This window comes from Sceloporus occidentalis, unplaced genomic scaffold (genome assembly GCF_023333645.1).
Source record: "Sceloporus occidentalis isolate IW3139 unplaced genomic scaffold, rSceOcc1.0.p SCAF_3, whole genome shotgun sequence".
NCBI classification, from domain to species: Eukaryota; Metazoa; Chordata; class Lepidosauria; order Squamata; family Phrynosomatidae; genus Sceloporus; species Sceloporus occidentalis.
Window position 1 is genome coordinate 169,005,120 of NW_028316983.1, and position 17,947 is coordinate 169,023,066.

General features: G+C 42.8%; 1 protein-coding gene across 3 annotated transcripts in view; it reads left to right on the forward strand.

The window, feature by feature from the left end:
- Positions 1-17,581, forward strand: part of LOC149317087 (threonylcarbamoyladenosine tRNA methylthiotransferase-like) — a 319,318-nt gene extending 301,737 nt beyond the window's left edge. For all 3 annotated transcript variants that reach the window (XM_089516838.1, XM_089516835.1, XM_089516836.1), the window contains one exon: positions 16,952-17,581. In XM_089516838.1, the coding sequence (XP_089372964.1) occupies positions 16,952-17,143 (192 nt within the window). In that variant the 3' untranslated portion in view covers positions 17,144-17,581. The remainder of the gene's footprint in view (positions 1-16,951) is intronic.
- The last annotated feature ends 366 nt before the right edge of the window (positions 17,582-17,947 follow it).

A 17,947-nucleotide genomic window follows, 5' to 3' on the forward strand; every position in this document is an offset into this window, starting at 1 on the left:
TCTATTGCTGAGTACCCTTTGGGTTCGGCAATGGAACCTCTTTATCCTGGTAGCTTCATTGGATATGTGTGTGCAGGTTATAAAAATTTGACATGCTATTTTAAAGTAGAACAAGAAATATAAAATGCAGTTCTGAACTTACATATAGAAGGCAGTCCAGGAGATGTTAGGTGCTTCTCTTCTGTTTATTTGAGTGAGTACTTAATTTGTGCTTGATTTTAGTCAAAACATGCAGTAAGTTAAAAATTAAAGTATGAGTTACCATACTTCAAGCATGGTATCAGTTGTTGTTAATTTTAAACTTCCATGGGGTGTGTCAAATATCTCATGTTCACGGAAAGCAAGCCAACATGTAGTTTGCAGTGATCCAAGAAGCTAAGGTGATTGGCCCACTGGTTATGTTGGTTATCCTCATCTATGGTCTGAATTCTGCAATCTGCTACACCTGGAAAGGGTGGTCAGCTTGTGGACTGCCCGATGTTGTTGAACCCCATCTCTTAAAATACCTCACCACTGAGTTTGCAGGCAAGGGCTGGTGGGAGTTGCAGTTTAGCAACATTTGGAGAATCACTAGATATTTCCCACCCATGGGCCAACACAATTGTTGAAAAAACCCTCCCTTGATCACCTGATTTTAAATAATTATAGACTGGTTTCCCTCTTACCATTCTTGGGCAAAGTGATCGAGAGGTCAGTTGCCATCCAACTCCAAGCTGTATTGGATGAAACCAATGATCTGGACCCATTTCAAACCTGCTTCAGAGCTGGATACGGAGTTGAGACTGCCTTGGTCACCTTAGTTGATGATCTCCGTCTGGGCATCGACGGGAAGTGTGGCCCTGCTGGTGCTTTTGGACATCTCTGCAGCCTTCAATACCATCGACCATGGTTTACTTCTGGAACACCTGATGGAACTAGGTATTGGGGGCACTGTGCTCCAGTGGCTCCAGTCCTACCTCTTGGGCAGAATCCAGATGGTGATGCTGGGGGACAGCTGCTCTTCTAAAAGAGAGTTGACATCTGGCGTTCCTCAGGGCCCATTCTGTACTCCATGCTATTTAACATTTACATGAAGCTGCAGGGAGAGATCATCCGGAGATATGGGGCGCGGTGTTATCTCTATGTCTCCGACTGTTGCAGTGATTAAGGATGGCATCTCTCCTCTGAATGCCTCCCTTGAGTCAGTAATGAGCTGGATGAGGGAAAACAAACTTAGGCTGAATCCAGAGAAAACTGAGGTACTAGCAATAGGAACTCCAGGTCCGCGGAAGGAAATTTGTCAACCAGTCCTGGACAGGGTCACACTTCCCCTAAAGGACAAAGTTCTCAGCTTGGGAGTACTCCTGAACTCGTCATTACAGTTACAGTAGCATTTAAGCCAGGAAATTGTCTTTCAGGGTTTCCACATGCAGAACACATTTGAGAAGAGAAAGTGCATGAGGAATCCAGATAATTTTGTTCAAAAAAATATCTTCTACGAAAAACACACTGTCTGTTCTTTCCAAGGCTATTGTATGTGTTAAGCACTAGAAATTGTGCTTATCTTGTTGGAAGCTTCTTCCCTACCAGAACTGTTTAACATGCATGTCTGCACATAAACAAAGAGATTGAGAACATTGTAAGCACAGATTAATAGCCCAGAATTCCCTAGGAAGAAGAAATCATACTCCTGTTTCCTCAGAAATCACTTTAGCATATAAAACTACTGTTGTGGTGCCTTCTGAGTCTGAGAGTGTAGTAACCAAAAATAACATCTCAAAACATGAACCAGCCAAGGTCACAAGGTGGTTGTACTGTAGGTTTGTATTCTTTTCTCCTCTGTGTCTGTCTCATATGGTTGTCATTTTCAAGAGTGCCTCCTAGGTTTTCTTCCACATTTTCTTTCTTTGGGCTTCTGATATGTGGTTTTGGCATTGATCAGTTTTTATGAGACTATTTTGGGGTTTCACAAAAATGATTGGAATAGGCACAGAGTGTTGGCTTTCAGTATTCCTGCTACGCTAGTGAACAATCTGAAGAGGTTTGCATCAGCTTTTTTATATTTTGCAAGAAATTCTACTGCTTAGGACCTCCAAGATCATATGTACTCAATACGAATATACTGTTTCCAGCATAAACATTTTTAAATGATTTAATGTAACTAACCTGCAGAGAGAGGGGGGAATTACTTTAGCTAGTCTTAGTGATGCATGAGTATTAAAAAGCATTCTTGCAAAGATAATTATGCCATACTTCTGGCTGCCTGGCTGCTACATATTGATAAGCTATTTTGCTGTGAGTTCTTTCCCCTCCAGTAAATGAGGTTAGGAGAAATGGGGAAATGCTGTTTTTCACATCTGGATAACCTTTATATTTTAAAAGTTTGGGTGTTTGACTGTTCAGTGAAAATTCCATTTTCCAGGCTGAGGCAGTGATGTTGCATAGATATTTAACATACTGCAAAGAGTGATAAGATCCTAACTTCACTTTATTTGAGATCTCATTGAAAATACTAATGAATAGGTTCAGAAACAGATAGAAAGAAGCTGGCCACTTTTGCTGATAACAGTGTTTTGCCTTATCCGTGATCTTTTCAGAAGTCAGGGTGGAAATCAACACTTCTGGTTCTAGCAGGAATATTAGGTAGTAAGAGTTAGTGTGTATTTTCTAAACTGTAGAGGTCAGAAAACAAATTAAAGGAGAAGCTGTAATTTCTTTTACCCATAGCGAACCTACAACACCAGATTGATTTTTCTGTGAGAGAACAAAATTTCTCTCTGTCCGTAAAAACAGATCCTAGTAAGCAGATCGTCTCTCACACAGCTCCCATCTCTAGGTTTTAAATGGTAAATACTGTCAAACTACTGAACAGGAGAAAAAACTGTTAGGTAAACTCAAAGTTATGATTTGCTCTACACCTTGATTATGTTTTGTTAAATATGTTTATTTTTTCTCTCATAAATGAAACCACTGGCATTCAAATAAGTGGGGCTGTGACCACCAAATGATCAAACTATGAAGAAAATGTCAGATACATTACTGAAACACAGGCCTAAATATAGCCAATAACCTCTGTTTTTCAGTTTGTTCGAGTTAGTCATGTTGACCTTATGACAAATTCCAAAATCTTATTTTAGTACAGCAATACCTTTATTTTAGTACAGCAATAGGCCAAAAAGGCACAAATTTTTGTGCAAGGCTTTGAATTACAATTCTTCATCGGAGAAAAATCATTCCAGATAGGATGTGTATTGGGAAGTGAAGCTTTATTTGGAAGCAGACCCAACAAGATATCCTATACCCTTTAAGCTATCCAAGAAATATAAAATAATAGCAAGATTCAGGGAGCATGGATCTTCCCAACATGCACTAGAAATATTGTCCCACTAGTGGTGAGGGAAGCCTCTCTTCTCCCATCAAAACAATTCCCAGAAGTTGATGTTTCCAGTGAGAGAGTTCCTGTTAATGACTTTTAAACTTGACTAAGCATGAAATTAAAAGAATCTCAAGTCACTCCCCAGGTGTTTAGATGTATGCCAGCTGCCACAGAAAGAACCCAAATTTTTTAACAATATTAGAAGACAATGGAACCATAACAGTTCAATATAAATAACATTGTACTCATGCTGAACTCTCTGTCGCTGGACTTGCACTTGGTTAATCACTATTCAGATCCCAGATCAGTCATTGGAAGCCTTAACCGACAAGACACTCCTAGAGTCTCATTTGAAGGCCTACGGAGTGGCAATAGGTGCAGCTAAGAATTCTTTCTATGCTGCACGTATTGCGTCCACGGAGTCGCGTCCAGCAGAGCTGTTCAGGGTTGTGAGAGAGCTCACTCAATTGGCTCCCCCCCCCCCCCCTGAACCCACTATTGGAGTCATCTAAAACCTGCTGTGACGAATTTAATAACTTCTTCGCGGATAAAATCTCTCGGCTAAGGGCAGATCTCGACGCTGTTATTGGATCAGAATCAAGAGTAGAGGTGTCCGGTGCTTCCGTGGACTCAGTTATACTGGATCAGTTTGAGTCTGTTAGTACCGAGGATGTGGACAGGATCCTCAATAGTGTGAAGAAGACGACCTGCTCTCTCGATCCCTGCCCTTCTTGGCTGGCAGTTCAAGGGGGAACGGCGACAACAGAAATGTTGCGCCGTATTATCAATTCATCTTTTAGGGAGGGCTGTTTTCCATCTAATCTTAAAACGGCCATTGTCAAACCTTTGTTAAAAAAGCCCTCCCTAAACCCCCTAATTCGGAACAATTATCGGCCTGTGTCACTGCTGCCATTTCTAGGGAAGGTGATCGAGAGGGCGGTTGCCTTCCAGCTTCAGAGGGTCTTGGAGGATACGGATTATCTAGACCCATTTCAAACCGGCTTCCGGGCGGGCTATGGGGTTGAGACTGCCATGGTCGCCTTAGTTGATGATCTCCGTCTGGGCATGGACAGGGGTAGCGTGTCCCTGTTAGTGCTCTTGGACATCTCAGCGGCCTTCGATACCATCGACCATGGTATCCTTCTGGAGCGCCTGGGGGAGTTGGGTATCGGGGGCACTGCTTTGCAGTGGTTCCGTTCCTACCTCTCGGGTCGATTCCAGATGGTGGAGCTGGGGGACTGTCGCTCTGACAAGAGGGCCCTTATATCTGGGGTCCCTCAGGGAGCGATCTTGTCCCCTATGCTATTTAACATTTACATGAAGCCGCTGGGAGAGATCATCTGGAGACACGGGGCGCGGTGTTATCAGTACGCTGATGACACCCAAATAGTTTTCTCTGTGTCTCCGACTGTTGCAGTGACTAGGGATGGCATCTCTCCGCTCAATGCCTGTCTGGAGTCGGTAATGGGCTGGATGAGGGAAAACAGACTCAGCCTGAATCCAGAGAAAATGGAAGTACTAGTGATAGGTTCCCCTGGTCCTGGGAAGGAGGTTTGTCCACCTGTCCTGAACGGGGTCACGCTCCCTGTGAAGGGCACAGTTCGCAGCTTGGGGGTGCTTCTTGACTCGTCGCTTCACCTGACTTCTCAGGTGGATGCAACAGTTAAGGGCACCTGCTACCAGCTTCGGCTGATACGCCAGCTGTGACCCTACCTGGACCGGGGGAGCCTTGAAACAGTGGTACACGCACTGGTAACCTCTCGACTTGACTTCTGTAATGCGCTCTACATGGGGCAACCCTTGTACCAAACCCGGAAGCTTCAGTTGGTTCAGAATATGGCAGCCAGGCTGGTCACTGGTTCTTCCAGGGTCAGCCACATAACACCTATCTTGAAAGATCTGCATTGGCTGCCTATTCGCTTCCGGGCGCAATACAAGGTGTTGGTCGCGACCTATAAAGCCCTAAATGGCTTGGGCCCAGAGTACTTGGAGGACCGCCTCTCCCCATATAATCCGCCCCGCACTCTCAGGTCAGGAGGGAGACAACTTCTGAGAGTTCCTGTGACGAGATTTGTAATAACTGCGCAGAGGGCTTTTTCGGTCGCTGCCACGCAGTCCTGGAACTCTCTCCCTTTCGAGCTCTGCTCAGCCCTCTCCCTTGAATCCTTTAAGAAGAATTTGAAGACCCATTTGTTTCGGCAAGCTTTCCCTACCATGTCTTGAATTGTTATCTGCTCCTGTTATGCTGTTTGATCGTGTTTTAGCTAGTGGGTTTTACTGATGCTTTTACTGGTTTTAAGTTAGGAATGAATGATGGCTTTTATGATGTTGTATGGTGTTATCTTGGGGGGTTCCTATGTTATATAATGTATTGTTATTGTTTTTGTTATTATTGTTAACCACCGTGATCATTGGAACGGCGGTATATAAATAAACCTTCATTCATTCATTCATTCATTCATTCATTCACATTAGCATGAACCATGAACATGATACCAGTGTTCCTATGTGCCAAACAGATCCTTGGGGGAATCATAGTGGAAAGAAGCAGAGGGAAAGCATCACTGTATGGAAACAGAGTGATTAGACTCATTCTGTGAGAATGAAATCACAGAGACCTAAACCAAAAGGGGATGGAGAGGTGGGGTGGAGAGTCAAGTAAAGAAGTGATCAATGCTATCAAAAGCAGGCAGGCATGTCACCGAGGATGAGGACTGAGGAAAATCCTTTGGATTTAGCAGACAGATTACTGGTAGTTTTGACAAAGAGCAGCCTTAATGGAATTGGAGCAATGTCAAAAAAGAGTAGGAGGAGAGAGTCAGGAGAGAAGGAACAAGCTGAATGCTCTGCAACATAGGATATAAAGACTAGACCATAATCAGAAGGGCAATAGGTCACAGATTAGTTATTTATCAAGAATTATTTATATTAATGAGAGACAGCGGTATGCTTGAAGTATTGATGTGTCCAGTGGAGAAGAAGGATGCTTACAATTTGGTGTGGGAGGTAGGTTTGAAGCAGTTGGGTTTGAGTTAAAGTGTGGACTCTCTTGGCTGCTACTTTCTCTTAGCAGACAGAATGGCACTTCTCATCCAGAGTTATGGTAAAAATCTAGATTTCTCCATTGTTTTCTATGGACAGCTTTCATTTCACTGTGGAAAAGGGGGGAAATTACCAAGAAGCTCCATCTCCCAACAATACAGGGAGTATTCAAGAGTTCCTGTCTCTGTAGCCACAGTCACAACTAAGAGAGTGCAAGTCCTTATCTGGCCATGTTTTTACTTCTTAAACTGCTTCTCACCACCTCACCCACATTTGTGCACATGTATGTTTCTGCCAGTCTAGAAAATAAGTCTTTGTATGGACACATATTTCTGTGTGATGATCCAGATTTTCTGTGCTTATTGACACAGTAAAGTTTTAGAAAAAAATTGTGCTGTGAAGAACAGATGCAAATTTCAGATTTTGATTGCAGATTTAATGCATGGGTTGCAGTTTAATTCAGGTGCACCAGAAAGCAGAGTATCAGTGAGGCTGAATAAGAGCACATATCAGGACAGAATTATTCAGAAAATAATCTGATATGCATTTGATCAGACACTGGATGTTTTAAATAATTCATATTATACCTTATTAGCAAACCTTGTGTTTCTTCTGCTGCTGCCACCACCAAAACCAGCTGAAACCCCACCTTCATTGATGTATTGCATACTTCCCTTGTGGTTGGGGAGTTTTATGCTCAACTCATGAGATTTCCAAAAGCACAGTGCCTTTCCCAGGGTTATTAATTGGCCTTTCTTTTTACATTTTTGCATATATTTTCTTTCCCTCTCCTCCTCTTGTTCTGTTTAAACAAATCCCCATGGAACTGAACAGGTATTGTTCTCCTTTTTCAGTTACTTCTTTTACAGCAAAATTGTCAAATTTCATGCTGCATTGTTTAAAAAATGTAATAATTAATTATTAAAATATAGTCATTATGAACCGCCTGCATGCAGGATTGGGTCTGCGGCTTCCAGTGCATCTTTACACCCGCCGTTTCGTCCCTCACCTATTGCTACAGGGCTTTTTCAGAGATTGGATGTATCCTTCAAGCCTGTGCAATGGATTTTTCTGGTGGAGCGCAGCATGCACAGAACTGGCCTCACCCTTTAAACCAGAGGTTCGTCTGCTGAGGCCTTGACAAGCATGGACAGTAGCAGCGAGGTCCTCGGGTCGTAGGTTTGATTAGTTTTCTTCTCTTAGATGGTTGACCTTACAGGGTTAGACGAGCACCATCTGCCCGGGTTTGGGATTAGAGTTTTCCTTCTCCTAGGATGGTTGCCATAAGGCTAGAGAGCCCATCCTGCCCTTTGGCGCTCTTGGTCAGACCCTTCGGTTGTGACCTGTCTGGCATGGGAGGCCCTGCCGGTGGCTATTATACCACCGCCAGCATAGCTCACAACGTCATTAGGGTGCACAAGCTTCTCCCCCACGATAAGGGGGCATCAATGGAGAGGGTCATTATACCCACAAATCTTATATAGAACAGTATTTCAAGGATTTCCTATAAATCTAACGTGAAAGAATTCATTTTTAAATGTCTGCATTAGGAGTTAAGGATTTGAAGAAACTTGCCTTCATAATGTTTTTGGAGAGAGAATAAAGTTCTCCATCTCCTGCTTCCAATTATGTAGTCTTTTGGATTTTTATGTTGAATATCAGTTGATGTCCCTGTATACAGTTGATTCTTTGGCTGTTAAAAGAATATGTTTGCAATGAACAAACTACTGTCCTCGCAAAATTCAATCAGTCACTCTCCTGTTTCACATCTTAGTCCTAGGACAATTTTTCCTACAATCTCTGATTTTGCTCTGTTTTCTACTTTTGCTTTCCATTCACCTATGATTAACAAGAAGTCCTGTTTTGGTATGTGATCAGTTTCCTCCTGGACTCCAGCATAGACTCTTTTAATTTCTTATTCAACCTCTGTAGTTGAGTTATAAACTTGCATTAAGGTTATATTGATGGGTTTTCCCTGAAGTCTTATTGATATTTTTCAGTTAGACTGCATTACATTCTTTCACTGCTTTTGCTACATCTGCCCCCACTATTAATGCCAACTCCATTTTTCTTAGATTTTCATTTTCTGGGTAAAACACGGTAATTATCTGACTCAAAATGTGCCATTCCTATCAACTTTAGCTTGCTCTTCCCAAGTATTACACGTTTATATGTTCCATATCTTGTTTTATTATGTCTGGCTTCCCCTATTCATTCTTCTCACATTCCAAGTTCCTATAATATGTGTTGTGCACCTTCAGACTTTCCTTTCACCTCTGAGCACATCAACAGCTGATTGTCCTTTCAGCTTGAGTCCAATTGTGTCATGAGCCTTGGCGCTACTTGTCCTCTGCTCTACCCCTGTATCTTGTTGAGTGCCATCCAACCTCATCAGGGATAGAGAGACATGTGCATTTCTCCAATCCCAGTGTCATTTTATTGCCTTTAAAAAACAACTGGGAATGAGTTAAGAAGAAAGGATGAGGTGTGTAATCAAAGCTAGAGTGAAAAGGAAACGTAACATAGGAGTGGCTCCATCACATCCTTTCTTAAATATCTTGCAGTAATTTAATGCACATATTAATACAAACAATAGTCCAAAGGTGTTTCTGTATTTTCATAGGTATAATATCATCAGTTCCTGAAACTATGGTCCAAAACACACTACAGAAATAATCCAGTTGGAGGCTGTTTTAAATGCCCTGGCTCAATGCTAGGGGATTCTGGGAACTATAGTTTTATAAGACTTCTCTGTCAGAGAGTTCTGGTGCCACAATAAACTATAATTCCCAGGATTCCCTAGCACCAAGCCAGGGCACCTAAAACAGTCTCCAACTGGATTATTTCTGCAGTGTGTTTTAGACTTGTGTAATCCTTAACTTTTGTGTTCACATTCTTACTACCAGATTTTATTGATTTTTCAGAAGATTTGTTTCTCATTAGTAAACACCACCTTTCCCAAGCTTGTTAGGGCTCTTAATTAGATTTCTAACCTCCAAAAATAGTCTAAATAAATATACTCTAATATGGAGAAAATTCCCAAAAGAAATATCTATTGCCTAATCTAGGTTTTATTTGAATCTGTCTGTCTGTCTGTCTGTCTATTTGATTTATGACCAAGGTTTCCTCATAGGAGTCCAGAATGATTAACAGAATGTGTAAAAGCACAGTCAAATGGGATAAATACTATAGCATTCTACTGTCCTCAAATAAATCAACATATCTAAATAAGTCATTCCCCATATCCTTTTTTCTGTCTTAGAATAAAAAAACTTTGACCTAATAATAAATCAATTAGGGATCCAGTGGGGCCTTTGGGGATCTTGTTTTAATTTTAGATCTATAATTTTTTTCTTTACTGGATATGAATGATTATCATTCCATAATAAAGCATGGAAGCCTTTGGTTGTGTAGATCAGTGGTCCCCAAACTGTGCTCTTTAAGGAATTTTGGACTTCAGCTCCCAGAATCCCACACTATTGACCAATATGGCTAAGGCGTCTGGGAGCTGAAGTCCAAAATCTCTTAAAGGACACAGTTTGGGGGCCACTTGTGTAGATCATGATAAATTATGGTTTTCTCTAAAATAAAATAAAAATGCCACAACATCTGATTGTCCTGATTTATAACTTCTAGTCTGGACAGAGGTCACTGTGAGTACAAAATATGAAGAAACAGAATGGGTTCCCATTGACAGTGGTGTCAGAGAAGTCAGCATTTTATCACACTGTCTATGTGGGATTAGATTTAACAGAAAGTAAGCTTGAAAACTGGGGAAGGAACATCAGCAATCTGGGAAATGCAGATGACAGCATATTACTAGCAGAAAATAACAAAGATTTCTAACATCTGTTGACAAACCTTCACGGAGAAAGTGCAGAAGCAGGCTTATAGTGAAAAAGACAAAAGTAATAATTATATATGATTTAGATGACTTTAAAGTAGATATTAAAGACATTGAAATAGTTGGAGGTTTTCTATACCTTTGCTCAGAGATTAATCAAACAGAGAGTGTAGTCAATAAATCAGAAGATTAAGATTTGGAAGAGCAGTTATGATGGAACTAGATAAAAGTCCTCAAGTGTAAAGACAGATCATTAGATATCAAAGTCAGAGTCATCCCATAGAATTTTCAGTTTCTATGTATGGCTGTGAAAGCAAGACAGTGAAGAAAGCTGACAGGAAGAAAGACAACACATCTGAAATGCAGTGTTGGATGAGAATTTTACAAACACCATGGACTCATAAAAGGACAAATAAATGTGTCCTGGAATATGAAGCAAAGATGTCTAAATTGAGGCTGTTGTACTGTGGACATAGCAGCTCAATAGGGAAAAATGATGCAATTGGAAGGCAGTAGGAAAAGGGGAAGAACACACTACAGGGGGATTGTTTCAATGAAGGATGCACAGCCCTCAGTTTGTAAGAACTGAACAGTTGATGACCGCAGCTCATGGAAGTCATTCATTGACAGGCCTTTGACCTGTTCATCCCATCACTCTCTGTTTCCCACACTCATCTGTTCTCCTCACCTACAGGCTAGATTCTTCTGCCTTTGTTCACCAACAAACATTGTTAACACTGGACTTGCCACTTCATTTCCATACGCAAAGGACTTTGAATTTGAATTGACTTTCTCACACACTAATGACATATATAGGTCTGTCCTTGGCTTTCCACTCCACCAAATGCATGTGAGGAAGTAGACTTAAGTTTATGAAAGCTTATGCTGCCAACTTCTTTCTTTCTGTTAGTCTCAAAGGTGCTACAAGATCTCTCTACATGTCAGTCATAGGATCGCCAGTCAGAATTGATCTGACAGTAGATAACAATATCAACAAATAAAAAATGTGGACAATGTCCTAACCAATTTTTTCAGACACATTTACATAAGGGTTCTTGAAAGGGAATGGGTTGGCTATACAGTGGGCCCTTGGTATCTGCTGGGGTGTGGTTCCAGAACCCCTTGTGGATAAAATCAGTGGATGCTCAAGTCCCATTAAATACAGTGACATAGTAAAATGGTGCCCCTTATATAAAATAGGAAATCAAAGTTTGCTATTTGGAATTTATACTTTTTAAAAAATATTTTCAAGCCGTGGATGCTTGAATCCATAGATGGAAATTCTGTGGATATGGAGGGCCAGCTGTATTAGCTCATCAGATGAAACAACAGTAGTACAGTCTTTTAAAGTTTATTCACAAGTAAGGCCCGTTGAATTCAGCAGGAATTACTCCCAAGTTATGTATGTATAAGATTGTAACCTTAACCTTCACATTGAGACTCGTGGCCTTGACTGAACATATGAAAAACTGGTCCTGCAGCTAAATATGTCTGCTGTCACCCATTAAGTTTCCTTTGGTCATGTTGAAACCCCTATTATTAGACTGTTAGTTTTGGTAATGTTGATCAAATTAGATATTAGCCTACCCTTAATTTATGAAATAATTGTGAAATTCTGCTACTGGGGGGGGAAACAATTCAGTAGATTTAGAGTATATGGTAAACTGATAATGGGATTTTAAAAACTTAATAGGCATCCAAGGAAATAATTAGATGCCTCAAGTGAATACTATTATGTGCAAGCTTTTCTTCCAAGTTTAATCAGTCTACAAGATGAAGTCTGTTATGAGCTAGCTTTTGTTGCAAATTAGTAAAATGTTTAATAATTGGTACTCTATGGTTTCCAGTTTATTTCTCCATATAAAGGTTAATTAGGTTTGACTCTGGGAATGAAATAGTTGTAACCAGTTATTAATTTTTCAGATTCATTAGGCAATTGATTTTAATTACTCTGCCTGTCACTGTGTGGAAATAGCCATCTATGTATGTAATGTTTTGTGGTGAAATCTAGTGCTCTCTATATAATGGTGGACATAGTTCTGATCTCCCCCTCCCTCTGCCTGGCATAAGCATTATGCTTCTTTTTCTTTCACCTTTCTGGTTCACACCGCCATAGGGAGCTGGGGATGCTTAGTCTGGAGAAGAGCAGGTTAAGAGGTGATATGCTATCCCTGTTTAAATACTTAAAGGGATGCCATATTGAGGAGGGAGCAAGCTTGTTTTCTGCTGCTCCAGAGAAAAGGGCCCGGAACAATAGATGCAAGCTCCAGGAAAAGAGATTCCACCTCAACATTAGGAGGCACTTCCTAACAGTAAGGGCTGTTCGACAGTGGAACACACTCCCTTGGAGTGTAGTGGACTCTCCTTCCTTGGAGGTCTTTAAACAGAGACTGGATGGCCATCTGTTGTATATGCTTTGATTGAGATTTCCTGCATGGAAGGGGGTTGGACTGGATGACCCTTGTGTTCTCTTCCAACTCTATGATTCTAGGACACAGTCCTAGCAAATGCATTTAATTTATGTACCATACTTTTCTCTTCGGTATTTAAAAAGAAGTCTATAAAACTGTTGTTGCCGGTTTTAAGCCTAGGAGAAAACATTTTTTAAAAGGGGGAAGTGACCAAGAAATGACTTCCAGATCACTTCCTGTTGTGAGGACTCCCTTCGGCCTAAAATGGCCCAGGAGGACAAAACATAGCAAAAACTTCCTCCATGGTTCCTAGACAGCATTTGTGAAAAAACAATTTTCAAATCTTTTTGCAAGGGGTGCAAAGGAGAAGCATTGCCCTCCCTTGCTGCCTGGAGGGGCAATCAGCCCCATACCTGACAGTTGCTCACCTTTGATCTAGATCCACCTGCTTTTCTCATAATAGCTGGTCTTCCATTTCTAGCTGTGTACTCCAACTCCAACTCCAACATACTCCCAAAGTGATGCTAGTGCTAGTCTGTTGTTCCTTCTTCCTTTGCAATTGTGAATATCTGCAGTGTGCTACCTGTTCTAGCATTCCTCCCACACTATTCTAGGATGTCCCTCCATACATACTTGAAGAACTTCAAATCTTGGAGATGAAATACATATTCGTTACTGATTCATAGGGAGTTGTATTCAATATGGAGGAGTTTATGAATTATTTTAATAGTGACAGTCTACACAGGAAGACTAAACACATTGTAAGGAAGGCTAAACTGAGGCCTTGTCTATATGAGTATTTTACCCTGAGTCCCCCTCCCCCCAAGCTCACTGTGTTCTTCTCACACAATGCAGGACCAAAACCCTGTATCAGGTCCAGATTGTCTTCATGTTGCCCACGTCCAGTGCAGGGCTTCCTCACCCAACCTGCAGTTTTAAAACTCACCTTTCCCTGTGGTCTTTCAGATCTTTTTTAATGGTGGTAGTGGCTGCCTTTTTATTTGCGGTCCCTGTGAGTTGCCTGGTGCCTCCACTGCAGGCACAAGTTGCTCCAAGGTCAGAACAAGGTGCCTGACTTTGATAGCATGGCTGGGCACCTCATTCTACCCTCTGCAGTGGTGCCAAGTGACAAACATGGTCCACATGGGAAGGCAGCCACCCATCGTCCCTGTGGGAAGAGAGCCAAACCCACAAGGGGAATTCAGGGCCAGAATAATCTGGACAAGTGTAGGCTAATTGTCCATGACTAGCCCAAATTCTCACCTAGTGAGTTTCATGGCTAACCAGGGTCTAGTAAGCTGGATTTCCTGAGTCTCAATGCATCACTCTGACTAGGGTTGCCATATCCCGCCGGGGGGCGGGACTTTCCCGGTTTGGGGTGGGTCTGCACGGCCCCGCCCCGGTTTGGCCCCGCCCCCGGGACACCCCCCACCCCACGACGGACGCCAAGCAGGGAAAGGAGCCTCGCCTCCATTCCCTGCTTGGCCTCCTCCGCTGGCGAGGGAAGCGGCCTGCCAGCAGGAAAGGGTCTCACCTCGGCGAGGGCCTTTTCCGCTGCCTTGTCGCCTCCTCCGCCGGCGAGGGAGGCGGCCTGGCTCTGCTCCCTGCTTCCCGGCCTCTATGGAGGCCCAAGCCTCCACAGAGGCCGGGAAAGGGAGTGGGGGCCGCCCGCGATCGCCGCGAGCGCGGGCGCCCGTCTCCCTGCTTCCCGGCCTCTATGGAGTCCGGGAAGGGGAGTAGGGGCCGCCCGGTATCGCCGTGAGCGCGGGCGCCCTTCTCCCTGCTTCCCGGCCTCTATGGAGGCCCAAGCCTCCACAGAGGCCGGGAAGGGGAGTGGGGGCCACCCGCGATCACCGCGAGCGCGGTGCCCTGCTCCCCCTTCCCAGGCTTCCCTGCTGCCTGGGAGACATCCTCTCCCAAGCTCCAGGGAGGCCTTGGAGCAGGCTCTGTGGCTGCGGAGCCCCTTCCCAGGCTTCCCTGCTGCCTGGGAGACATCGTCTCCCAAGCCCCAGGGAGGCCTTGGAAGACTCCGTGGTCGGAGCTCCGGCCACAGGGTCCTCCAAGGCCTCTGCGAGGCTGAGGAGGCCGCTTGTCATCGCGGCGATTGCCGCTATGACAGGCGGCCCCCACGCTCCTTCCCGGCCTGGGAGCAGGCCGAGGCTTCCTCCCAAGCTGGGAAGGAGAAGGAGGACAAGGTTTAAAAATGTAGGACCTTTTTATAAAAAGGTCCTACATTTTTAAACCTTGTCCTACATTTGTCCCGGTTTGGAGGTCCTCAGCTATGGCAACCCTAACTCTGACCACTTCAACTCACTGACCCCACAGAAGAGGACTCAAGTTAACATTGTGCCCTGTGCCTCTCTGTGCCTTAAAAATAAAAAAATCCGTTGGTATGGCAAATGACCACATCTCTCCTGTGTTGGCATCCCTTCACTGGCTCCCCCTCCCTTTCTGCATTCAGTATAAGCTCCTGCTGTCAACGTTTAAAGCCCTCCATGGACTGGCCCCTCCTTACTTATCAGACCTTCTTTCTCCTCACCTTCCCACTAGGGTCCTCCGTTCTGGTAGTCAAGGTCTGCTGTCCCAGCCCAGGATTTCCTCTGCCCCATCCCGGATTCGCCCCTTTTCACTCGCTGCCCCTCACTCCTGGAGCCTTCTTCCCCCGCGAGCAAGAGCCATCACTTCCTTAACCAGCTTCAAAACGGAGCTGAAGACCATCCTGTTCAGAGAAGCCTTCCCAGGCATTGCATAATTGTCGCTTACTATTTGATGTTCTTTTGGTGTCTGTTTATCGAACCATTTCCTGTATTGCTATGTACTGTATATGTATTATCCTACTTGAGAGTATGTATTTTCCCTGGAAGAAGATTAACCATCCATTATGAAGCCAAGCCCTCCCTCCAGTCCATCTCCCTTGGTCCAGGCCTCGGAGGTAGAGGAGACTGCTGGACCTCATCCCCTTTCCCTCCACCACTCCCTTCTCCTTTTGTGTCATGTCTTTTTAGATTGTAAGCCTGAGGGCAGGGAACCATCTAATTAAAAAGATTGTTTGTACAGCGCTGTGTAAATCTACAGCGCTTCATAAATAAAGGTTAATAATAATAATAATAATAATAATAATAATAATAATAATAATAATAAATGTGTGGGAATGGGGATGATATTTGCTGAGCCAAACATGTTCCTCAACGAAGTGGTTGGGAGCAAAACAACTGTATTACCTTTCCTCAGAGTCCTGATGAGGCCAGAAGGTTTTTATCTTATCTTCCTTTTTCTAGTTCTCCTTCCAAAGAGTCCTGAGAGTAGGACATATGGAGGGTACTGTGGAAAACAACAGTAAGCTCTTTCTTCTCCGAGGGGTAGCCATCTTTGTCTTTTCAAACAGCAAAAGCAACAGAGTGATTGAAGGCTATCTGAAAAGGAAAAAAATATGGAATAAGGGTATAAATAAGTTACCTGAAATTATTGCATTTCGGTTGCTAAGAAACAGCAACCTGACCATAGTTTCCCACTATATGTACAGTACCTTATTTTCACATCGTGAAAGACATACACCCACAGTCATCTCATGCTTTTTCATTTCTATTTTTCCCTACATCAGGGATTGGATTTATGTGGCCCCCCTGGACATTGTTGTAGTGCGCACACACGCACACACACACACACACACCAGAATTCCTTACCATTCACTATTAATGGCTAGGGCTGCTGAGGATTGAAACGCAACATCTGGAGAGCCATACAATTTCCATCTCTGCACTAAATGGAAAAAATTTACTCTGAACGTGATCAATAAGGTGAACGCTTTAGTGCAGCTGCCTCCTGAGAGAGACTAAGCAAGAACGGTAGAGAAGATGTGAGAATACCGCTGAGCTAGCATACTGTGGGACAAAAAAACAATAGGATTTAGTGGGGTGGTGCTGTGGGAAAGACTACTGGACCACTTTATCGCTACCAGTTTGCCTTTTACAGAAACACAGAAAAGAAAACACAGACCTGGAATTACTTGGCATGACTTCAGTAATATAACCAGTGGGGTTTTAGTCTACGACAAAGTTAACAGCTTTATTGCTTTGGCAGTTAATTTAACTGAAAAGGCTGATTTCCATGTAGCGACAGCATTGGGGTTTTGTTTTTTGTCTTGTTTTGTTTTGTACAATTGTGTTTCATTCTGTCATTTATTCTAGGGTGCAAGAGGGATCAGCTGGTTCCGAGTTGAAGGGAAATGTCTTTTGTACTTGATCCATGCCAAATGTTCTTTGCATCTATTCTCAGTTTAATTTCTGCATTTCTCCACAGGAGTTCAGGCATGCACTGGAGAATGGCTCAGAATGGAAAGCCTGTCCATCTGCTGAGAAGCAAAAAGTACCATTGAGCCACAGGATGGCGATGCAGTTGCCTTGGCAACAAAGGGGAAGTGTACTAAAGCTGCTGTCCCTGAGCGGAGCTCTCCTCGCAGTCCTTGTTGCCATTTACTATGGAGGGTTATAAAGGAGAAGCTGGAATGAAAAGTGATTTCATCAAGAAATGTATCTTGCCCCACTGAAAACTTCATAGTTGACTATTGCGTGATCATTTATACTCCAAGGCCTTACCTGATCATCACAGCCTGGATAAGACTGTGCTTAGGCTTGATGTAACTTCTTTGGTTAGTTTTTTTAAGATCAAAACTTCGGTGTGTACTAAAGACTTCCACATCTTAATTTTCCATTTTTAAAACTTGTGGATATATATGTATTTTATATATACATAATATATTTGTCTCTGTGTGGCAGTTGTGAAAATGATGTAATTTTCATTATTGCCACATATAGGCAGAGGTTTTTAGAAAATTAAATTATTAAAGTATTTTTCCCCCTTTCGGCAAGTAATTGATCATATATTTGTACGGTGATCATTTGAATCCTTATTAAACTTCTTTTTTCTTTATACACATTGAAACATGGCTTTTTTATTTTTTGTTAAGTGTGTGTATATGTGCCTTTAGGTTGCCTGCCAATTTATGGTCAATTTCATAGGGAAGAATCCTCAGAGGTGCTTTTGCCAGTTCCTTCCTCTGAAATATAGCTTACAGCACCCAGTATTCCTTAGCAGTCTCCCATCAAAGTGCTAACTAGAGCTGATCCTACTTAGCTTCTAAGATCAGACAGAATCGGTGCCTTTTGGATGTTTAAAATATCCCATTCAAAATTGTCAGGCCAAGAGGCTAAGGTCCAAAACACACTGCAGAAATAATCCAGTTTGAGACCAGTTTAACTGCCCTGGCTCAATGCTAGGGAATTCTGGAGAATGTAG